General features: G+C 40.1%; 2 protein-coding genes across 6 annotated transcripts in view; both read left to right on the forward strand.

Annotated features, from left to right (window-relative positions):
• The first annotated feature begins 759 nt into the window (after positions 1–759).
• Positions 760–5052, forward strand: LOC134638842 (lysosomal membrane ascorbate-dependent ferrireductase CYB561A3). 5 transcript variants are annotated; one of them, XM_063489758.1, is made up of 7 exons: positions 760–788; positions 1681–1804; positions 2244–2448; positions 3982–4190; positions 4307–4461; positions 4551–4716; positions 4818–5052. In XM_063489758.1, the coding sequence occupies exons 2-7, from the start codon at positions 1688–1690 to the stop codon at positions 4842–4844; spliced, it is 879 nt and encodes a 292-aa protein (XP_063345828.1). In that variant the 5' UTR covers positions 760–788; positions 1681–1687; the 3' UTR covers positions 4845–5052. The 5 variants fall into 5 exon arrangements, with proteins under 5 accessions (XP_063345828.1, XP_063345831.1, XP_063345830.1 ...); XM_063489761.1 differs by lacking the exon at positions 760–788 and adding an exon at positions 859–882; XM_063489760.1 differs by lacking the exon at positions 760–788 and adding an exon at positions 884–905.
• Positions 5053–11551: 6499 nt separating this feature from the next.
• loxl2b (lysyl oxidase-like 2b) overlaps positions 11552–24695 on the forward strand; it is a 49316-nt gene continuing 36172 nt past the window's right edge. The window contains exons 1-3 of the mRNA XM_063490319.1: positions 11552–11658; positions 13493–13852; positions 14088–14263. Coding sequence (XP_063346389.1) covers positions 13504–13852; positions 14088–14263 — 525 coding nt within the window. The 5' untranslated portion in view covers positions 11552–11658; positions 13493–13503. The remainder of the gene's footprint in view (positions 11659–13492; positions 13853–14087; positions 14264–24695) is intronic.

Below are 24695 nucleotides of genomic sequence, written 5' to 3' on the forward strand. Positions count from 1 at the left end.
AGATCTTGGAAGCAGCCGCTGACCTCCTTCAACAGGGACCATTTTTTTCTTTCACATTTTCACACATCCTGCAAGGCAAGTGAAAACTCCACCAGCCACAACTTTATACAGCCACAGACCAAATTACTGGCTATTTGTTATTGTAGTATTTTTCCTACAGTCCTATTGGTCTTTAATTGTTCTACTAATGTGTGTGTGTGTGTGTGTGTGTGTGTGTGTGTGTGTGTGTGTGTGTGTGTGTGTGTGTGTGTGTGTGTGTGTGTACGGGTTCTTACTATCTTGACCAAAATCTGAAATTGACTTATACTGGTGGGACCAACAGCCCTTGTGGGAACCAAACTCCAGGTCCCCACGGGGTTAAAAGCATTTTCCACACTGAAAATGTGGTTTTAGGGTTACAATTGGGTTATGGTTAGGGTAAGGGTTGGGATTAGGCAATCATTTTCGATGGTTAGGGTTAGGATAAGTGGCTAGGGAAAGCATTATGTCAATGGGATGTCCCCAGGAGGATAGCAAAAGAGACACGTGTGTTCACATTTGTTTTTGTTTTTTATCTCATGGGTTTCACCAAGATCAATAAACATTTTTGTAAATATTATTTTAACACTGGTGTGTCCCAGAAGAAGAAAATGAGAAGAAGGTCAATGTAATACTTCGCAGTGCTTGGAATTATTTTTGTGTAATGATCGTGAACAGGGTAGGAGCAATGACTGTTGGGTAGGAGTGACGGGGTAGAAGAAACCACATTTCCCACAAGGCCATGCGCTAGAAATACGGAAATGGATCAGGTAAGTATCTCTTCCTAAAGTGAAGGCCATTCACCTGTAATAAACGTTGCGTTTACTGGTGACGTAATCTCCTACGTCCGAATTGTCTTCTTAGGTACGAGATATTTGCTAACCGAGGTACACAACTAAATGTTTCTTCAACGCGTCAAGTTTCGAACTCTCTGCGCATGCTAATGGGGATACGTAACTTCTTACACAAGACTTCATTTGGAAAATATGCTATTTAACGTCGCCTCGCTTAAAGAGAACAGACAAGACGTACAGTGGCATAAATACGACTTTTCACGAATGTGCTAAAGATACTCGTTAATTCGGGATACACAAAAACGTGTTGGCGGACAAGCAGGAATTTGTTTATCAAGAGGTTGTACGAGGTAAATAAGGAACTGAAAGGTGAAAATTTGAAGGAAAAACTAGGCCTTTGAACTTTACATTTACAAGGCTTCCGGTGGCCTTTGTTCGCGTCCACTTGTCGTACGCAGGTGCAAGGGTATCTACATATTAATACAGAGCTACTCCTATGATGAAACATTTGTACCTGAGCATATAGCAGGGCTCCCACGCACAGGGCAGGAGGGGTCGCTGAATGCCTGAAGAAAATTAAGACTTGCAGTAAGTTGTAGAACCAACCACAACCCTAAGGTCCTTCGATACTGCTTTATGTTGTTTTTTTCCTCTTAATTTGTCACCAGCCTATCCACTTTTCAGTTTGTGTCTCCAGAAAACGGCTACCTGTCTCCATTGGCATTTTATGACACTTGACACCTCCAAAAAATTACTTTTACTCCATAAATTCACCATTTTCTTCTTTCTTTATGACAGGACACTGACTTTTTTGTGCGTGTCACACTCGTCTCTATCTGATCTGTCTCTAACCGCCTCGTTCAAACAGGTGGCAGATGCAGCAGAGTGGCCCTTCATCTCCCAGCTGCTCCACCTCTGACTGCTTCCCCCTCCGTACCCTCAACACAGCTGCATGTGGAAGTGAGACTATGGCTGAACCGCAGAAACGCGAAGTGAGTGACATTCAGAGATTGACAGGGGGAAGTCATGAGACAGTTAAATAACTCCTACATGATGTTCAGGGCTGTAGAGTAGGAAGTGTTGTCAGTGTCACTGCTGCTGTGGATGAGGTAAGGCTTGCCGCACTGAAGCGTGTTTCTGAAGACTACCAGGTAGCCAACTTAGAGCTTTGTGATTCTGAAATCAAAGTGGTTTAGCAGTCGTGTAAACGGTGATTACTCAAAAGTAGCCCAGGTTTAATATTGTCTTTTTCATCTTTAAATAATCAAAAAAGATCAAAAAGTCAAGATTAAAACTCAAAGGAAGATCAAAAAGACAAATTTATGTCTTCAAATAACCAAATTAGAGCTAACTGGGCAGTACCTGAATGCAGAAACAGTTCTCTGCCCTTCCATCTCTCGTCTTCTCATTGAGTTCTTTTTGCTAATTTAGCCTGCAGATCTCTCCAGGATGAGACCCATCGTGATCTTCTATGGATTCTACCTGCTGTGCTTCGGCCTGGGTGTGGCCTGCGTGGTGTGCGTGTGCCTGTGGAACAGCAAGTGGCGCGGCGGTTTTGCTTGGGACGGCTCGTCGCTTCAGTTCAACTGGCACCCCGTCCTGATGGTGACGGGTCTGGTGGTGGTGTATGGCAACGGTGGGTGGCCTTCCAAATAAAGCTCATGAGTTTCATTTCTGTTTCTCAGTTCTCTTCCTCCTCCAAGCAGTCAGGCTGTATCAGGGTAATTACACATCCTAGGCTTGGTATAGATGTAGTGTATAATTTTAGGCATGATTTCAGTAGCGAGGTAACATGAGGTAACGTCTGCAGTGACTGTTTGGCCACAGCTCCATTACACTGCTGCAGTAAACAGTAGTACTTTTTTGTCAGTTGTTACTTGGATGTAATACGCTATATTATAATGGCTTTGGGTAAGAAGCAATTTCAATATTTTTTTTCTTTTGATAACCTGAAAAAAATATTTAATTATATTAACAGTATCAACAACAAAAAAAAAACTTCTCATCCATTATAAATGGGAATTTCCCAAACAGCACTGAAATAATGAAGCCACTGTGGAAGTTCCTGAAATTTCACTTCTTTTGTGGGTACCTTGAGGTTAGACTTTGTGGGGGTTTTTGCGTTTTTTTTGTTTGTTTTTTTTCTTTATTCACGAGGCCACATCATGTTTGATTTGGCACTAATTTCACACTGAATGTCCTTCCTGATGCAACCCTACCAAGGATTTGAATCTCTTCCCTGACATGTTAGGCAAGTATGTTAACCAGTACACTATGGAGCCTGTGGGATTTAAGCACAGCCAGCCATTTCAAGTATAAGGACTTTACTTGTTTTTCCTGTTGTAGTCTGTGGTCATTTATCTTATAGTTGTTTCACTTATCACGTGTCTGTTTAACAAAAACAAAAAACTGTTACAGAACAGGTTTGTCAAGTTCTGAGGGCCATAAAAGTCACCAAAGCTCTGCTTAGTCAGTAACTGAGGAGTTCCAAACATCCTCTGGCAGGTTCCTGCCTTTTTTTTAAATGTAAAGAACAAAAATCAGAGAGACTGATTGGCTTCTGGGAACCTGGCAAGAAGGTCATCAAATCAAAGTTGTGACAATGAAATTAAAAAAGAGGTTTAACAGTGTAGGGAAAGCAGAAGTGACAAAAACAATAGTCATGAATCCTCCGTTAAGAGCTGTGGTAGTGTGGTTGGCATCACTTTCACCTCGTGAGCGTAAGTTGCACTCATGACACGTGGTGTGCTTAACTATCACTTAATGCAGGTAAGCTTGGTTGCTATATTCACAGCATGTACAGGTGAATCACACAGGACACCTGCTAATTAGTGAGAGAGCAATAATAATGTAGAATTTATAAAATGTAGAATTTTACTGTCCACATCAGAGAAATTCTACTGGAGTCAACTGGAGTCTGTGGGGATTGACTCACTTTTGAAGGCAGCCTTAAGTGGGGTTTTTTCGTTTTGTGACCAGGTCTTTAAAGTTTTGGTATAAGGAACCCAAGTTTTGAGCCAAGACAGAATATGACACCGAGCACTTCCTGAACCTCCCCTGTGTTGATGCATCTGGTGCACTAGCTGTTATTAAACAACAGCACAATTTAATGTGGCCATCACATTTAATTAAGCAGACCATCTTCAGTTGTTTTGCCTCTTCACTGTAGGAGCTGTGTTGTACCGCATCCCTCTGACCTGGGGTCAGAATAAGCTCCCGTGGAAGCTCCTTCATGCGGCACTGATGCTCCTCGCCCTGGTGCTGTCGATCGTGGGGCTCTGTGCTGTGTTTGACTTCCACAACGCCCAAAAGACACCCAACCTCTACTCCATACACAGCTGGATCGGAATCGCAGCAACAGCTCTTTTCGCAATGCAGGTACCCAACTTGACATGAGTTGTTTTATGTTTTTAGGCAAATACCATACATTTGTACAGCAATTTGTTTCCTGCTGTGCCTGTGTGTCTGTGATTTATCTGTCTGTGTGGATGCAGTGGGTGGCGGGTATGGCGGGTTTCCTCCTTCCATGCTCCCCCATATCTTTACGTAAACGCCTGAAACCCATGCATGTGTGGTTGGGAGGTAGCATACTGACGCTCAGCATCGCTGCCTGCATCTCTGGCATCAACGAGAAACTCTTCTTTGTTCTGTGAGTGCAAATTTTCTGCATTTCTTTTGATTAATTCTGTTAGGGGGAAAAAAATGTAATCTTTTTTCCTTTTAAATGTCTTTCCGCAGGAAAGGAATCAATATGACTCAGCCATACTCTGCCCTTCCACCTGAGGCTTTGTTGGGAAATTCATTAGGGGTTTTGATCGTAGCCTTTGGCCTGGTTGTCCTCAAGATTCTGTCCACCCGAGAATGGCAGAGACCAGACTCCAGGCCTGAGGATATGGCCTACACGGTGAGAATATCAGTGTGGCTGACACGTAGTGGCGGAGATAAGGGAATTTAATTTAATAAACCATTCTCATTAAAAAAATCTATATCTGCTTCATTTCACAGCCTTTGCTTCAAGAAGAAAATGAATGAAGGGGAACTTCAGAGCTGCTCCCTGAATTACTGCAAAATCAGTTCAGCTGTCACAAGTGGCCGAAACATCTCTGTCCTGAATGTTGAAGCAGCTGCCTGTAGTGTGTGAGCACTATCTGTTGGTTTTTAGTTGTAAATATTTATTCGAAATTATATTTAAGATTGCCTTTCTGCCCAAAGAATAAAAAGTATTTGTCATCAAAGCTGTGACACCTTCCTCTTTTACACTGCTTCTGTAGTTCACCACTGCTTTTCCATCCTGTAGTAAAGCGGTCACTAGTTCAGGGTATTGAAGGCTGTGGTAATGTAGTGTAACTGGTGACTGGATTCAGTTGCTGTTGTGCACTGATGGGGATCCTGAATCCACCATTGACCTGTTTTATTTAATATTAAGTTGGTTGTAATTAATGTACTATATACCTACTATACACGTGTGAAGCATCAAGGTTATGCAAAACAATATTGGCACTAAAAATTTAATTTACAAAAAATTGAACTGGTAGTTTGTTCTATGAATCTGGAGGTCATGTAATTTTTTTTGAGTTACCTTGATTCAGACCAAAATATTTCTACAACTATTGAATGGATTTACATGAAATATCACATATATTCATAGTTCCTGGACGATGTTGATAACAACCTCGATGATCTCCATGTGTCCTCTAGCAACAATTTTAGTGACAGCAACCAGATCAGTCATAAAATTGCACTTCACTGGTCTGCTCCACTGTTATCAAATGAAGATGAGTTTCTTTATAGCCCCATGTTCTAGGACCTCCATGCCCTTCCGTTGGCATAAAAGCAAAGCAAGAAGTGGGAAGAGTTTACTGACAATGGATAAGACACCGATAAGGTGGGTTGCAAAGTGGCTGTCAGGTGCACGGCAGCTTTGATTGTATTCCCTTTATGAGGTTTACCAGTTAAAATAACCGACAATATGTTGTTTGCATTGAGGAGTATCAGCTGAGCCATAAAAGGATGTCTGGATGTAGCTGTGCTGCAAAGGAGCTTGCAGATGTGCTGCAACTACTGCCATGCTAATGCAGCCACATGAGGGTAGGGCATACCCTATGTGAGATTTTCCAGTGGCTTTATGGCTTTTTCATGTTTTTGTGATAGTTGTGTATGTTTTGTAGGGAAAAGATACCAGAGAAATTTTTTGTTTGCTGATGAATACGTGGAGATGAGAAGTGAAACTTCCCTCAATAGTGCTTTACTAATGTCAAGAACAGAATCACCCATTTAAATGTGTTTTATTGTCTCCCATGCCAATGGTAGCGACATGCTTTTGTTCTGGATTAGATTTTCATTTGTGCTGTGAGGTGCAAAACCTCTCAGCAATTTTGAAGCTCATGTTTTCATCCCTCATTGTTCTATCTTATATATGTGGAACAAACAGCTGCAGAGAAATATCTAAATGATTTAAAGTCCACATGAATGGATCTGACAAAATGCCTCCCTTCAGATTTGGGGCCATCTGCTTAATAGATTTCAATAGAAACCATGGAAACTGCTACAGTCTTCCCCAAAACCATAATGAAGGTAAACAATCTGTCTGTCTCTCTTACCCTGTGGTTTCTACAGAAACTGTTTTTGATTTAGTTCACACTTTTGGTTTAACATTAAGGTTCCACAAGGTTTATCGTGTGTGTTTACTCCCGTGCAAACACTAAAACAGAGATAGAGCTTATATCCTTTTTCAGGCTCTCTGTATGCTATTGTTCCCATAAATTATAGAGTGCAATGTAATGTGGTCCAAAGCCAAAATACAAGTTAACAGAGCGTAAACACAAACGAGGGCCAGAGTTTGCTTTCCCAGTTCTTCTTTGCTCATCAAAGGTATAAAATACAGAAGTAGAGAGAAACCCAAAGGAAGTTGCTTTGACTGCCTACATAACATAGTGTGGTGAGAGTAACTAATAAGGTACACCATTTGTCTCCACAAGAGTTCCAAATAGATCAAATCTAATCTTAAAAGTCTAATTTTGACCCCCATGATGTATAGCTTTAAGCTTTAAAATAATTTAAATGGTTAAGTTACATTTATAAATGAAATACATGAACTGCATTATTAGTTTAAGCTGAAAATATGTTTACTTCTACTGTAAAGTTGGGTGTTATAACATGGAGTCTGTGGAGATGGACATGATTTTGGAGCCAAATTAAGGTGGATATTCAAAAAAGGCTTGTTTTAGGCACTTCTGTGATGGATTCGTAGTTCATGGCCACAATCTTACAGCTTGGGCGGTTCTACAATTTTTCCTAATATCACCCGACATTGCTGATAAATTACTTACTTTTTTATTTTTATTTATTTGTTATTTTGACCAACTGTTACATGAGAAGCTCAGTACCACTGTAACATCAGTCCACGTAGATCCCAAAGAGAAAAAGGAATCAGCACCTAAGTGTTTACCACTGCACTGTCTTCTTCAGTTAATCCCTAAAATAAAAATAAATAAATAAATAAAGACAAGCTGTTTAACTGCACTTACAGTTGAATTTACAGCTAAATACTATTGTAAATACTATTTGCAATTAAATGCCAGCTGTTGCTCTTCATGTGCGCTTATTGTCGTTGCAAACATAGATTAAATTTCAGAATGTAATAGCGTGCAAGCAGTTTTATTTAAATTGAAACTACCCACACCTGTCAGTGCTATTTGGGGTTTTTGTTCACATGTTGTTAGCCTACATATGGGACCAGGCTAATATTTACCTGCATGCAGCCACGTCTGCTCAAATGCATGCACAAAACCAGAAAGCTAAAAACTTGAGTCTACAGTGCGTTTTCCCAACACATTCCTGCTCTCAGCTTGCCACGTATTCCTTTGACAATGACCCCTTCTTGTTTCACTTAACCACACTGGGTAACCCTTTAATATTGTGTTCAAACTTGCCGGTTACAGCTCCAAAATATCATTTTGTTGGAGGGAGAAGAATGAAGAATCACAAACTATAACAGAAGGATTTAGGTGAGGTGGCACAATCATAAGATTAGCAACCAGAAGAGAACAGTTGGACTCTCACGCCCTTCCACGATGTCACGTTACAAGGCAAATGTCTTCATTTTGTCACAGTCTCCACCATTTGTTTGATACTTTGATTTTGCATCCAGCCACAGAGACCAGCATGTTTACCCACAGTCTCATGGTAAATTTTCAGACATTGACATTTACTGAAGTCTACCCTGCATGTTAAAAACAATGCTAAAGGGCTAGAAATGTAATGCCTGTGTTTCCTGACCTAGCATTGTATGTGACAAGTTGAAAACATTTTAACAAATAACTTTTTAGGCGTTTAAAAAAAAACTCCATTCTACACACCTAACACTTGCCTAAACCTGGGTCATTAGGTCACACCCCCCCATGACATTAGCAAGTCACACTTAACGCTATCACTAGGTGGAGAAGGGCCAGACAGCAGGAAGATGACAGGCCAGAGAAGCCTGAGCAGGGGCAAAATGACGCCAAAGTCCATTATGGATAAGAAGTATTGTGTAATCTAATGCTCTCAATATGTGGAATTTGGTTTCTCAACTGCCAGACAGGCCGTTGAAGGGACTCCCATGCTCTCGGCAGCCTGAGGTAGCCTGGTTGTATTCTGTTTACGACAGTACTCACTTTTCCAGAGGGCTTCATCCTTTTCCTCCTTATCAGCGACATCAAGATGATTTGTTACCTTGATAGACCGCCTAATCTTCAAGAATCTGTCTCCACTTATTAAATTTTCTATACCTAGCAAACAATAAATTTGGAGCCTAGGTTATTAGAGTCATGCTGAGAGCAAAGATGTTCACAGCATGAATTCAGAAATGAGACCCTGCCCTCTGGTTCATGCAGTCTAAATCTGGTTGCCTGTTTTCTGTGTGATGTAATCAGAGGACCCCCTGTTTGGTGGCTGTGGGGATGACTCTCCTATTTTCATGTTTGATACAACGTAAATGAAATATTTCAGCTCAGTTTCAGTTTGGTTAAAACTGAGTTGATAAAGACAGTTCTAGCAATAGAATCATAACAACTGCAAAAAAGTATCACTTAACTGCTCTTGTAATCATAAAATGCAATCAAAAAGAAAGGTTGTGTGCTCTGCTTGCCCATCCCTAACAATCGTTGAATCAATAGAAAGGCCAGGATGTTACCCTTGGACTCATATAGATTGCATAAATGCTGCATGCTGTCAAGGTCTCAGGCTCACGTCCCCGACAGAGAGCAAAAATGAATTGCTGGTCGTCAGATATCATATGTTCACCTTGACAAAATTTGTGACAGGCAAGGATTATCACGAGCTCCATGACAACTCACAAACACAAAAACGAAAGAAGAGGAAACGCAGTTCATGTCACACTGATCAGGATCAGTTACTGCCTGATGTGCCAGTCTACTCTAATGCATCAGCGGCTGAGAGTGAAAGCAGTGGAACACATGATCATCAAGTGACACATCTTACACTGAAAGCTACAAATGGCTGGAAACCTGAATTATCAAAAGGCATGGCAAGTGCTAGACATGTCACACGAGTAAGGCAAAGCAAAGAGTCCCTTGTCTTTCATCTGAAAGAAGTCTTATGAGTTAAGAGACTTCGGGACATTTCACGTAGAGGTTTTTTTCCTCTGTTTGCTGTCAAAGCAGCACTGCAGAGTCACTAATGAGCACTCTGGTTTATGTTGTGTGAAAAGAATCCTGGAAACAGACGGTGATCAGGTTCTTCTTTAGGACTAACACTTTCAGGTCTACCAATGTTATGCTCAGCAGAACAGAACAAGGGGGAGTACCGGGGAGAGGAGCACAGTACAGTGTGATTGGTTGGCTGTAGCACACAAGCTCTAATCTGTGGTCTACTTGCAAGCCCACTGTGTGACAAAAAGGAAGAAACATAACTTTTAATTTATTTTGTGTGTTCTACATGTGACAAAGTATATTCATGTGAGTAAAGTACATGAAAATGAATGTGTTGCCTTTGATGACATATTTGGACAAACAAACTCTTTGAAAAAGTAAATGGTCTGATTCTTATATAGCGCTTTTCTACTGTCCCAGAGTACTCAAAGTGCTCTATACAACATGCCACATTCACACAAGCACTTTCTCTATACTTGGTCCTTTCTAACTACATTCACACCCTGATGGATGCATCAGTGAGCAACTTGGGGTTAGTATCTTGCCCAAGGATACTTGACATGCAGACCGGAGGAGCCAGGGATCGAACCACCAACCTTCCGATAAGTAGGTGACCTGCTCTACCTCCTGAGCTACAGCCACCCCATAAAAAGTAGCTACAGACAAAACGTGATCTACTGATACAAATGACACAATTGATACTTTGTACTGTTTTCCATAATTTAATTAAAAAACAAAACAGATCACAGAGAAAGTATTATATTACCCATTGTTGCTTTTTCAAAAAACAATTGAAAGAGTTCTGTTTTTTGTTACTTACAAAACTTTAATTTTCATATTTTCTTTATTTATGGCAAATAAAGGGAAACAATCTGCTGAAACGGTGCTAATATAGACTGGGTAATGTGTTAGGAATGAAACAACATTTTTTAATTGGATTTAAAATGATCAATCCACAGAGGACTGAATTCAAAGAAAATCAGAAAATGATGTGGCAGGATAGTCCATTTTACCAAACTTTCATTGTAGCAACTCAAAATGCTACTCAGTAGTGTGTTTGTGTGCATGCCTGACACCTGACAGCGGCGTTCTACTGTATTAGGTCAGGTGCGGGTGGCCTACGTTCAGTGGTATCAGTTCATTCATCCTCCAGGAAATCGGAAATCTTGCATGCTCTCATCACATGAGGACTACACCAGCACAGGGTCTGACAATGGGACCAAGGATTTCACCAAGATAGCTAACGGCAGTCAGGGTGCTGGTGTCTAGCCCATAGAGGGCTCTGGCAGTGCTTATCCTCTTTCTCTTTGCAAGAAGAATCAAATTCTTGTCGTCCTGATGGGTTAAAGGCCTCTAAAGCTGTCCCAGAGTAACTGGTATAATATCTGTTTTTGTTTCAGTTTGGTGATTATGGCTTGTAGCTCATGGAAATCAGACATCCAGCATCCAACTTATTATAAAACATCCCAGGAGCAATCAGAAAGTATTCACAATATAGAAGTGTGTTCTGAGAAGTATGTTCATTTATACTCTGAGGCCTCATCCTCCAGTCTTGCCCACCAGGTGGACTGACTGCCTGCAGTGGATTGGGAAGCAGCCAGAAGCAGAAGGTCCTGGAGGTCCTAACCTCCTGGGCTATGAGTATAGAATACTTTAAACTGGAAAAATATGATTCAAATAAAATACAGTAGATTTGTCCTTGGCTTGATCGATGTCAAACATGTAAGCTGTTTTTTTTTTTATATTTAAATTTCAGTTATTGTGATGTGTTGTCCCATACAAGCAACGCCTACCCCCACACACAGACACACTGGTTGGGATCACACGTCTCTACACTGTACACTGAGCTGTGCAGCCACTTTGTGCTTTCTTTCATGCTCCCCCCCTCCACCATAATTGAAAACAGTTTTCCACACGCTCTCATCCACTGTGAGCTCTCTGTCAGTGCTAGTCGGATGTGCAGTTTTTCACGTCCCGGTCCATCTTTGCTGATCTCATGGTAAAGGTGGGCGTCAGTGGGCGGTACCGCTATTGAGGCCGGCTCATGTTTGCATTGGAGGGAGTGAAAGTTAGCGAGCTGCAGCAGCAGCGGCAGAAGAAGAAAAACAGCTGACTTCAGGCTTGGTTTTTACGCACCGTGCTGTTGCCCGTTGCTGCAACTTCAGGAGGGACGGTTTTCAACGGAGAGAAGAAAAGTAAGTTCAGCCAGAGCTTGCAGCTCACTTCAAGAATGTAACTAGCCATTGTTATTGAGACAGGAAGCTTGCCTTAAAAGTTTTGCTTACGCTTAAATTCAGTGAATTAAGAATCGTTTTCGAGGTCTCAAAGTACTGAAATATTATTACTGAAGCCATTACTATTGTGTGACTTTGAGCATCACATTGGAACTTTATGTAATATAGGTAAAAAAGTGAGTTAGTTTTCCGGAATTCAAGTTGTCTCCACAGCCTCTAAAAACTTTACAAGACTCTTTTCTGGCATTTCTGGCACGAAAAAAGTCCGTCAGATTAAATGATGAAGATGCATCTAAAATTGGAGTGAACATATGTGTCTAACGTGTTACTTTGAAGAAAAATTCATGCTAAAAATCCACTTCTGAGTTCCAGAGTGTCTGCTTGCAGGGAAGCACTCCTCAGCGGTTTAGCAAAGAGCATGAGAAGACTGGCTGACATTCTTATAAACTGACATTTTGACCTTTGCAGCCAATGCACAGTTCTCCTCTAACAGCAGACTAGACTCATACACCTATCTGCAGAAGAGTATAAAAAAAGGTTTCAGATATCAGGGTGTCCACTTCACTGAAGTTCTTGACATTTTGTTTTAACAAAAGCGAGCAAGAAAATTTCTGATCTATTGGTCCGTTTGATTAGAAGCCGCAGAGTGCCTGCAGCTTCACTCAGAAATAAACAGCTAAGGCTTGTTTCTGGAGGTTGAAATAGAAGAAGAAGTGGGCAAATGATCAGCTGGGGGGGAAAAAAGCCTGCTGTGTTCTTATGTGTCTCGCCTTACCTGAACTTTACCGTGTCCATGCACACTGACCACGATTTTCTTTGTCATCACAGCGGTTTAGACTCACACATTGTAAGCAGACGCCAAGTCTGTGGGCTTCATTCCATCTGTTCATGTGTGATGTGTGTTGATTCTAGCTTGTGTAACTGCTGCCACGTTACAGTGAGGAGAGTTGAAGGTCTGCACAGTTGATGGATCATATGTTTTCTAACAGATGTTTTTTCCAACAAAAGGACAGGATTTTCCCTGGAGGCCAGCTTTTCTTCACTCACAGAAAACTAGTGGGCGATCACGAGAAATGTTTTACTCAATATAAGTCCAGTAAGTCAGATAGAAATAAAAGAAGTCAGTTTTGGTCACTTTTTTAAAACGTTTTAATACAGATGTCATTATGATTGAGAAAAAATAAAGTCAACATACAGTACCATGACCTTATAATGTGCGGACATGCACTTTTTTTCCTTTTCCTTTTTTCCTTTTTTTAAACTGCTAACAGAGCTGAACCAACACTAGATTGTATTTTGAGATAAGTCCAGTATTTGCGCACCTTTTAGCTCTGTATTTAGTCTCCACCGCCTCGTGAACTAAATATTTTACTTCTGCTTACGGGCCTGATGAAATCTATGAGAGTATAACCAAACAGTAAATCTCTTAACAGAAACAAGAGTGGAAACCTGTTTAAAGGCTTCACGGTACTGAAGACAAGTGCAGAGTTTTGTGATTACTCTTTTTGGGGTTGTCATAATGAGAGACCCCTTTAACGTCACACAGTTATTTAATCTACTTTCAGCATAAAAATATTGAAGTGCGGGTTTAGGGAGGCTGTTTGAAGAGGCAGGTCTGCGATTCACAGCCTGACATTTAGTCCCTAGTAGTCCCTAATTCCCATAATGCAATGCAGCATCGTTGTTTGTTAGTTGGTTCACAAAAGGTTTCTCTGTGGACCTTTGTGGTTCTCAGACTGTAAAAGGACTACAAATATCATTGCAATTTTTTCTTCTCTTTTTGGCTTTTCATTAGCTCCAACCAAAATGCGGGTCATCCAGAACCTATATGCTCGCACTGCTGTTCTATTGGTGCTATTAAAGCTGTCAGTTGCACAGTATGAGCACCTCGGCTACCCCCCAGGCTACCCATACCCAGAACAGGAAGAGTACACGGCCCCGCAGCTGGATCCAGACACGCCCAGGATTCAGCTCCGACTTGCAGGGCAAAAGAGGAAACACAATGAGGGCCGAGTAGAGGTTTTCTACAACAACCAGTGGGGCACCGTCTGTGATGATGACTTCAACATCCATGCTGCCCAGGTGGTGTGCAGGGAGCTGGGCTACGTGGAAGCTGTCTCATGGTTGCCATCTTCTAAATATGGGAAAGGAGAAGGTACTGCAGGATTTTTCTTCTCATCAGTGTGGAAACATATTTAACATATATTCACAATATAGATGGCATGTCTGGATGAACATGTTATTGATGTAATCTTGTTGGCATTATTTTTTCAGTTATGTACTACTATAGTAATTAAAAACTGTATTACAAATAATAAAAAATATTTGTTATTTGAAAATAAAAGTCCTTCCCACAGAAGCAAGGATTAATATCTATTTTGTCTCATCAGGACCCATCTGGTTCGACAATGTCCACTGTACTGGCAAAGAAAAGACTTTGGCACAGTGTCCGTCCAACGGGATCGGCATTTCAGACTGCAAGCACAGCGAAGATGTAGGAGTGGTGTGCAGCGACAAGAGGATCCCGGGATTTAAATTTCTCAACACTCTGCCCAACCATGTGGAGGTAAACTTACAAGGCCCAATAGTTCTTTCCAACTTTTGTATTTCATTACATCGGTTCTCAGTGCCTTCTCAAAAGATGTGTGTTAGCTAGGATCTGCTGTGTTTGTTGTTATCTTGTGATGAACACCATTTAAGCCTTAGAAGCCTTTTTAAAGTGTACAAAAAATACTGGATCCAACATTTGTTCTTGTCCAAACAAATAGGTCAGCCTCAATCTGAGATCCTGTGTTATTTCTTTCAGAATATCACAGCTTTACCAATTAATAAAGCTCTTCCATAATAGAATAGCATTAGCAGTATAACATATGGAGCTGCTGTACGTCAAACTCACCTCTAAAAAATAAATTTGGTTGGAAAACAGCTGCTGTGGACTAAAAGCCAGCAGCTCTCAACCACTATCTGTCCTATTAATAGTCCTTTCTGAATAGCCTGCAGTGAAAGCGCATTGGGGAAAGTCAGGAAGTTTCACTGGTATTTGTTAGGTGTCAGACTTAAAACTTTCATAGCAGTTTGACTGGAACCTTTAAAAGCCCAGCTGAGCATTGCTTTTGGGCCTGCTAATGGGCTCAGAGCTAATTGCCTCCACAAGCAGAATGTTATCTTTCTGCTCACCGTGCAGGCCTCATAACAGTGCATTCCAATGTTATGAGCAAACTGCAAACCAGAACTAACTCTGCTTCTGTCTTACTGACCTGTTCAGTCGAGTTTTCCTTGTTTCTTTCCAAAAACAAATAGAAGGATTTAGTGGTGTTGATAAAAAAAATACTTTCTGAGTCTGTGAGCTTGTCATATGTGCTCCTTCTGACTACAGACTTTGTTAAAGTTACTATGACTGTTGTTATGTCGAACAGAGGTGTGGCAATGTTTTTTGGCAAATTACACTCACCAGCCCCATTATTACATTATTAGATACACCTGTTAAGTTGTTGTTAATGCTGATGTCTAATAGGCCAATCACATGGCAGCAACTCAATGTATTTAGGCATGTAGACATGGTCAGGGCAAACTTCTGAAGTTCAAACTGAGCAGCAAAGTAAGGAAAAAAGGTGATTTAATGGACTCTGAACGTGGCATGTCTAAGTATTCCAGAAGTTGCTGATCTACTGGGATTTTTCCACACAACCAGAGAGCCCCAAAATATCTGGAGAAAATATCCAGTGAATGGCAGTGAAAATGCCTTGTTAATGTAAGGTTAGACACCTGACTGCTTCAAACTGATAAGAAGTCAACAGTGACTCCAATAACTAGTCATTACAACCGTGGTATGCAGAAGAGCATCTCTGAATGCACATGTGCTATAGCAACGGAAATCACACTGGGTGCTGCTCATAACAGCTAAGAACAGGAAACTGAGGCTAATATTTAGATTTTTGCTGTGAAATTCAGATGGTAAGGTCAGAATCTGTCATAAACAATATGAAAGCATGAATCCATCCTGCCTTGTGTCAGTGGTTCAGGCTGCTGTGATGGTGATATTTTCTTGGCACACTTTGGACTCCTTAGTACCAACAAAGCATCATTTAAACACCACAGCCTACCTGAGTATTGTTGGTGACCATGTCCATTCCTTTATGACTACAGTGTACCCTCTTCTGAAGGCTACTTCCACCATGATAATGCACCATGTCGTGAAGCTCAAATCCTCTCAAGCATGCTTCTTGAAAATGACAATGAGTTCATTGTTCTCAAATGGCCACAGGCACCAAATACCAAATGTCAATCCAGTAGAGCACCTTTGGGATTTGGTAGAACTCAAGATTTATATCATGGATGTGTGGCCGTTAAATCTGCAACTGTGTGATAGTATCATGCTAATATGGGCCAAAAAGTCTCTTTTATCTAGTGGTATTTGTGGAACGAGCTTTCAATACCGTGAACGACCACTGGAAAACAAATAAGCAACAAAGCTTTAGGCAGAAGAATATTCAGCTTTCTAAAGGCTTCAGAGATCTGCTAAGCTTACTTGAACTCCACACACATTTTTTTCAGACCTCAAATAACTTCATGTTTTTTCAAATTCTGCTCCAGCGGATTCTGACTTAAGTGCAATTGCTTGAGAACTTTTATCAGACTTTACATAGCTCCCTCTAGAGGCAGAAAATGCTTTTTTAATCACATATGTGATAGTGCTCACTGTAAAAACACTTTAATTTGTAAAGTTGCATTACAGGAGCAGATCCATCTAAATGACTGCCTTAAGTTTACAAGACTAAATGTCAAGGTTGTGATTGTTCAGAGAGCCCAGCTGTAGAGCTCTAGATGTCTCAAGTCACATTAAAAACAAAAAAAAAAAATCAGACTCAGCTTTTCCACTCACTAAAAGGAATCACATGGGCCTCAGCGTGTAAAACACAGCCAGCTGGGAGCCCCACTCTACCACACAGCCAGGGCCCGGCTTTATTATCTGGTGACTCACCAGTGTAGGGGCATTCTGGTGTTGAATGGCAGCTATGACGGCATGTCGCTGGGGATGTGGGGATGTGGGGTGGATGTAGGAGCACAGCTGCCTTTTCAAGTGATAGTAAGTTTATTGCAATGTCTCTAGCCGTGTATACCAAGATAGCAAGCTAAGTCAGTGGCATTACGTCAGGGCAAGCAAAGCAAGCAGTACTTGTCCAGTGAAATCTAAAAATAGATATCAATTAAAACATACTAAAGTAAAGCGTTCTTTCTTGTTTTATCTCAAACAGAGCTCTCTCATAAAGCTTCATATGTTTATTAACCATTTTAAATAAAGATATAGGAATTCTGGAGCAGATTAAAATTTGGTCTGGTCCTCAGCTCAGTGTTATTAGTTTTATTGTTAATTCATGTTAAGTATGTTTTTATAGAATTTTATAGAATATGATACTTTATTGTAGATTAAACAGAATATAAAGTGTTTAAAACCAGTTCAAACTGAAACATCCTCAATCGATATAAGGGTGACAGGGCGGGACATTTTAATCTGGTCCATTTTGTGTTATTTAAAACTAAAAGAAACTTTATTTACATTTAATTTAATTTTACTTAATTTTTGTTTGTTTATTTTTTATTTTATGGAGCTCTGGGAGGGCCATAGACTCTGCCTACCTTTCTGTAAAAGTTACCACATGCCATTAAGCTAACGTGGAGGTGAAATGTGAATCCTTGCATGCACATTTTGGTGAACTTTGCAATCCCTGCGCAGATTGTTGTGTGTGTGTCTGTTTTTTTTCTTTCTTTTTTATCTTCTCATAGAAAAAAAAAGTGTTGTTTTCATTATGACTTTTTTAAGACTAGCGGAAAAAACGCATCTCATTCCACAAATTTGTTCTCTGAGGTATAGATGGATTACAGCAAACATATATTTAGCATTGTGTTTCAGACAGCTGGACAGTAAACAACACAGAGGCACAGCCTGTGCTCAGTCTGCATCTCCAGAAATATTTACAGTGGCATCTCTCTCGTGTTTATGTATTCCTCTCTGGCTTTGAGGAAGCCTGCTGTACTTCAGTTTATGCAGATGTGACTGCAGAGGCTTTTTGAGGCCTGACCTGCGAATGCATTTCATTCCATTTAAAACCAGTTTCAACATCAGTGAGTTCCAGGGTTTATGAAATGTGATTCTTGGCGTTGACCATTGAGGGCTGCTTCATTTATTCAAGTTAGAATAACAGTGATGCAGTCAGATTTGTCAGCCTATTTTTTTCATGTCAGCATTCAGAGAGGGATGGAAAACAGCAGGTAAAAAATGAGAAGATCAGCCACTGAAACAGGAATATTCTGAGTTGTTTGATTTTATGGAGAAGTGTTAAGTGATCTGCTGCACAAAGGGGCAGGAGGCACTCAGAAATAGGATTCACTGTTGTCATGCTAGTCAATTATGGTATAAATGTGCTAGAAAATCATTGCTAGCTATTGAAACAGGACAGATAACAAATTATAATGATGATTTTGAAGGGAACTTTATAACAGAACACACAGATGAGCACCACTTCTCATTAAAATATTAAATAAATTATTAAATTAAAAGTCCATATAAAATCTTCGTCTATTTTTTCATATCCGCATCAAGGTTTGTAAGCAACGGCTGGTGCTTGATGCATTTTTGTTTCACACTACCGTCATCTGAAAACGTTTTCAGAGGAATCTCTGCTGTCCTCTGAAAAACGAAGCACACCTTTACTGCGTCCACAGGGATTAATATTGTAAGTAACAGCCAGGTCCTGCTAATCAAATACATTTGATGAATTGATCATTAACAAGTGTAAGCACCTCTATAAAAGAAGCAGTTTTAGCAGTTTTCTGGTGTGTAGCACGCCATAATCTTCCCAGAAGTGGGTGTCCCAGCAACGTCACCCCAAGGTCAGCGTGTACAATGACGAGACAAATTGCAAACGACTCTAGAGCTACATCTCAGACTCTACAGTCCCCAGTCAGCATGTTAAATGTCGAAGGTAATGTAAGTATGATTAGAAAAAAACACTGAACAAGTATGGTTTGCTTGGAAGGGTACTCTGAGCAAACAAGAAGACTTCAAGAGCAAAGTTCCCGAGGAGCAAAGTTGGAAGTTTGACCACAATGCACAGCAGTAGGTGTGGAGAAACATAGCATATCGACACAAATACTTCATGCCAACTGTCAAGCATGGTGGTGGCTTCTTCTACAAATGCATCCACTGATCACCTGGCAGTCATAGAGTCGACCATGAACTCCTCTGTATACCAAAATATTTAAGAGGCAAATACAAGGTCCTCCCCCGTGACGCTGATAAAGATAAGTAGAAGAGAACTGATGGATGGACAACTAAGTGGACTTCTTGTGCAGATACAAGTATAGTTAGTTCTAGGGGACATATTTAGTTAAACTGTCCATGTAGGGACATAAATAGACCTTTACTATAACCCTTTTTATAGAAGTTTAATATCATTACTATAGGTAACATAGAAAATGCTAACGATCTTTTTTTTATTTTCTGACCTATGATTCCTGACTTGAGATGTCAATAAATAAAATAGAATCCATACATCTAAATCCAATAAGTGAAAGATTCCCTTCTGCTTATTGAATTCAAGGTTGTCCGGGGGTTGGAACCAATCCCATCTGCCTTTTTATGGAACAGCTAGTCTATTGCAGTCTGCAGTCTATTGACAAGCATTCGCACTCACATTTACAGCTATGGACAATCTAGAATCACCAGTTTACTTAACCCCACTAACTGCACATCTTTGGGAGGACTGCGAGAGGAAAGAGTACCCAGAGAGAGCCCAGGACTTTCTGGACCTTCAAATCTAGAAGGTACTAGAGTCAAACCCAGGACTTTCATGCTGTGTGGACAACATTGCTAATCACCACACCACTGTGTATTGTGATTTTCTCCACTTTTCAGTTTTGACAGTGAGGCATTAATGATGAATTCTGAGTACAGTTCATATATAGTGGAGTTTTCTGTGACGACTGTGATGGAAACAGATTTTGATGATAAGATGCCTCTAAGGCAAATGCTGCCTTGCTCAGATAGTCTCTGTTCTTCTGACATATCTTCTCCGGCTCATGCTAGAACAAGCAGGGATGAATTCAGAATTTGGAGATTAATACAACCAAAGCTCTTTTCTGTATTTCTATTTTTTTCTTTTACACCAGTTTTAGCCCTCTCACTCTCTTACTCTGCTGCTGTCTTTCTACTAAGAAGATTACAAGCACCCATGAAATCACCACAAGCAGAGTTCTGAGCTCCCATTTTCCTCTCTTTAGTCATTTTTTTCCTCCTCTGAGCCCTTGAGGTCAAATCTCCCACTTTCCTTCCCTGTAAACCTCCATCCATGTCGTGGTTCAGCGCCATAAATTGCTTCCTTGTTACCCCTTCGGCATGTATGTGCTATGGATTAATTCGTGGCTGCCCTTTGTGTCACAGCCTCAAAATTATTTGAACCATTTCATTATTTTGCTCACACAGCTGGTAGATGTTTCTGCAGTGACGTAAAGGTTTTCGCCCTGAGGCATCACATTCTCACAGAGGATCTCAGGAGGATGTTTAGCCTCTGTAGAGTTATAAATTAGCCGCTCTCTCTGAGATCGGTGTAAACAGGGCCTCTCACGTGCAGGGGAGTTTGCTTTCACAAAAAAAAGTGATTTCACGTGTAAGGACATCTGTCTTTTTGCTGTGTTCAGACAGTACAAAGCTAATTTACCAGGCACTTGTTGATGGCAATGGAAGGCATGTGTTTGATTGCTCTCTGTTTTAAAGTTTTCCTCGTCATATGCAGAACAGATTTCTCACATTTAATGCGCTGCAGATTTAGTCTGCCTGTTTTAACACTACTCTTTTTCTTCCTCTCTATCATAATGTGAAAAATGTGTCACATCAGAAAAATACATTTGCTGTCAGACTAGAAGGCAGACTGTTAGATAGTCAGATATACACATATTCTTATGAGTTTTCAGCTGTGTCACTTGAGCATTGCAGTGGCTTTATTGTCTCTTTGTTGAGAGTGGCTGTGGAGCATGCCATCTACTAATTGGAGGGTTGGTGGTTCGAACCCTGGCTGCTTCAGTCTGCGTGCCAAAGTATCCTTGGGCTAGATACTGAATCCCAAATTGCTTTAATGCTTTACTTGGAGTGTGATTGTTGGATAGAAAGCACTTAGATGTCACCTTGTGACTTTGGCAGTCCTCTGCATCTATTTTATAGCAGGGTAATGAACTGGATGAGTTTACAGGTTTTTATTTTTTTAAATTGTTTTATTTTTATGTGTTTGTGTGTTCTTGACACAAACACAAAAAAAACAGAAAATGATGAAACTACTTACGAAGTGACCTTCTACAGCTGGGTATATTGTCTCAAAGTTTTCCAAAATCTTTCACAGAAATGTGAAATTATGTTACAGTGACATTAATTCTATTTATTTGTCTTCATCAAGTAGTGTCAAAACCTTACATATTTACATAATTTCCTCATTATGTACGCAGCAGTTGCAAGCTTGTTTATATGAGTCCCAACAATATTGCTGCATTTTGTCATCCTGAGTATGGATATAGCCATATAACCTCAGTTCACGACAACAGTCACTTCACCTTATACTGTAAAGGTAAAGACCTTACATTATTAGGAGAAAAGCTCAAAATCAGACCATCCTGTATGAGGAAGCACCTTGCAACATTATGAAGGAATAACTCTCTTTTTGTAGGTAGTATTTTGTGCACACAAAAGAGCACAGAAGGGTTTAGGTGATGAACCAAAATCTCTGTTCTGTGTCTGTGCCACGTGGCAATCACCGGGGACTCAGTGTGGAAGTGCCAAGAACTGCAGGTCCTCTAGGGGCTTGTTGAGATTGGGTCCAAAAGCAAGTGAATCTGCATACTCTTGTGCTAAAGCACCAAATTTCTCAAAAGACAACAACAACAACAAAAAATACTTTGCTGCTGACATATGAGGCTGTAGGATATAATTGCCTGATGGCCCCTTCACTTAGAAAGATGTTTGTACTGCACTGACTGCTGTGTTCAGTAAAAATGGCCGAAAATTTGTGTTGTGCTGGCTGCTGCACTCAGTCTGAACTATGTCCTGGTCATAGTGTAGAGTATGTGCCTACTCCCTGTGATTCTTTATTTCTATTGGTTGTTTGAAGCAAAAACAATATAAAGATGGAAGTACCTATCAAGATGCCATCCACTGGTTTCTAAAGTCCTGTTTTGAAGCCTCAAGATTAATGTTTCTAACATCACCATCTTGGTTTCAAAAAGTCATAAAAGTCATAACTACTACAAATCTTTAGCCAATGAGCAAACAATGGATAATCCCTCATTTTGAAACGTAGTATGGCCAAAATTTTAAATAGAATTTTAAATAGACTTGTCCTCTGAGCTGTATTTGAGATGTAATACTATAAGTGTAGTTGTCTTGCAGAGTGAAATCCTAGATTTTTGTTTGTATATTAGAAGCACAAACTGGGAGGTGTCTGTCTATGACACACACATACAGATGTATGGATGAAGCTTGCTCACCTGGTTTGCTAGTTTAGGTCATTAGCTAATAATTTATTCTTGATAACTTATCCCTCCATCCTAGCATCATTCTGGACTGTTACAAAAGTAGATGGTAACAACAGTGAAGCTTATTCCACAGACTGGCGGCCGATGCTGTGGTTGTTTTTCTTTCATATGCTAACTATAATTAGCATGTCAGCATGTAGCTTTTTTTGTACAGACTTTGGTAAATATTGTTCTGGTCTAAAAAGGCTACCTGCGAGAGCAATTTTAAGAAATAATCTTAAATTTATGAAAGAAAAGGAAATTTAAAATTGAGCTACAAAACAAAACAAAACAAAAAAAACCCCAAACTGGTCATTCTAGCTAAATGCCTGTCTTTTGGCTAACTCTAGTAGCGAAAGAATTAAAAATACTATTTAGATATGCTAGCATTTGACAGGAATTACATTAAAATGGATAACTCCGACTATATGCTTGCTCTTGAAGTTCCACAGTGGCTAGGCTATTTTTAGCAGGTTGTGCTTTGTTTGTTTCAGTGGTAGCTGTGTGTGTAAGTGGCTGTTTTTAGGCTGGGTTCATTTAATCTGCTGCACCTGCACAAACAGGTAAATGATCAAAAAACACAAATTTAAAATGGTAGTACAGATACAAGACCAAAGAGGTGTTGGTGAATTGGTCTAAATGTCAGTTTCCATTAGGAATGTCAGACTCAAATATTTTTCACCATCTGCTTTCCTGTAAACAGAAACCAGTGCTGAGAACTTTCACACAAGATGAGACAATAGATTCCTCCGAGCCAACTCCTTGTACCCAGCAATCATTCCCAAACGTGCCTTCATTTTCCACATTTTAATGTCACTTCATTTTAGAGCTATATAAAAGGGCTTAATTTCCATTCAATCATTGTCTTTGTAATTTACGCCCCAGTGTAGCTCAGTTGCCATGACTGTAAAACATCTGTTTCCAGTTTGGTTACAAAGGTTCTCTTTTAATGGAGGAATTGCAGACTGCAATGCAACATTCTCTGGATTCTGTAAAACACCAACTTCTAATGTTCCTATTAACATTCCAGCTGGTGGAATTCTGATTTTGAACAAAAGCTGAATTAAACATGTTTCCATGTCATCACACAGATAGTGACTTGTAAAAAAAATTCTGAAAACAAAGGAATGCCTAAAATGAAAGGTTGTTTTCTACAACTCTCAGAAAGTGACGTTACAACTAAATCCTACCCTGCCAATGAACCCAGAGCCTCAGTATTTCATGGTGGAAGTGAAGTGATTTCTGTGAGCAGAGTTGCTAAAGACCTTTATTGGAGCCATATGTTTCTACTCTCTATCCACCTTATTGTTCCTTTCAAAAACAATCTTTACTTCACTTTGGGCTGAAGTGAAACTATGTAGTAACAAAAATTGTGTTGTATTTTGTACTCACACATGACTCTGTGTAAAATAATGTAACTAAATAAATGGTGGTTATATTTCTTATGAGCCAAACCACGACTAAACCCGAAAGAGCACAAGCATGTTAGGTATGGTATGTGGCAGCACATCCACAAGCACGCTTCTTCTAGTTTTTACCTCGTTTGTACTCACTACTGCTTGCCAGAAATATCTCACAAAGCCATTTTACCCTTTTGAATGTGTTTCAGTCCAGTCATCTGGCTGGTACAATTTTGTCCTTGTTAAAGTGGCTCAAGTCTTTATACCTCACAATAAAGACACGAAGTGACTGTTCCTTACCCGGCATGTATAGCAGATGTTGATTTGTTGGAACTGATGAGGTGTCTGACAATGCCCTCCCTTTAACAGAATAAACCAAAAAGTGTAGCTATATGGAGCCTGCACTCCAAGGTTTCCATTTCAGAAACTGTTTGCCAAAAAACTGGAGCAAGGTCACAAATTCTCAATTTTGAAATGTTATGCTACTGGGAGGAAGGAGATTGGAAAGAATTTATTCAGTTTGATAGGCTATTTGTTATTTTAACAGTTGATAGATGATCTCCCTCTTACCTTTCAGATGTCATATGTGAGAATTATAGCCTAATACTTATCCAAAACACAGCATTTGTAATATTAAAAAAAAAACAAACTGACAATCCTCTAGGTGGTTAGTCGTTAGACACGCATAGAAGGCTTAACTTTTAAATCAATAGTGTCAAATACATTTAGGCTTACAGTTCTCCATTTGGGGATGCCAAATGAGGGAAAATTCCACTTGAAGGGGTGGAAGTAAAGCTAACCCTATCCCTAAACAGGTCACGGGTGACCTGGAGGATTATAAAAGGTTGACAGTGTTTCTTGAATTGGTTAATATGTTTTAATTAAACCTGTAACAGGGAGTAGTGGAGGCTCATCTGATTTGATTCATGTCTTTCTCTCCAACTGTCATCCCTAGACAGACTGGCAATGAACCACTTCAGTACCCATAATTCATGGCAGCTTGTTTTAGTCTATGTCTGAAAGCTGACTCGTGTGCAATTT

The sequence above is a fragment of the Pelmatolapia mariae genome, linkage group LG12 (genome assembly GCF_036321145.2).
Source record: "Pelmatolapia mariae isolate MD_Pm_ZW linkage group LG12, Pm_UMD_F_2, whole genome shotgun sequence".
Taxonomy (NCBI): domain Eukaryota; kingdom Metazoa; phylum Chordata; class Actinopteri; order Cichliformes; family Cichlidae; genus Pelmatolapia; species Pelmatolapia mariae.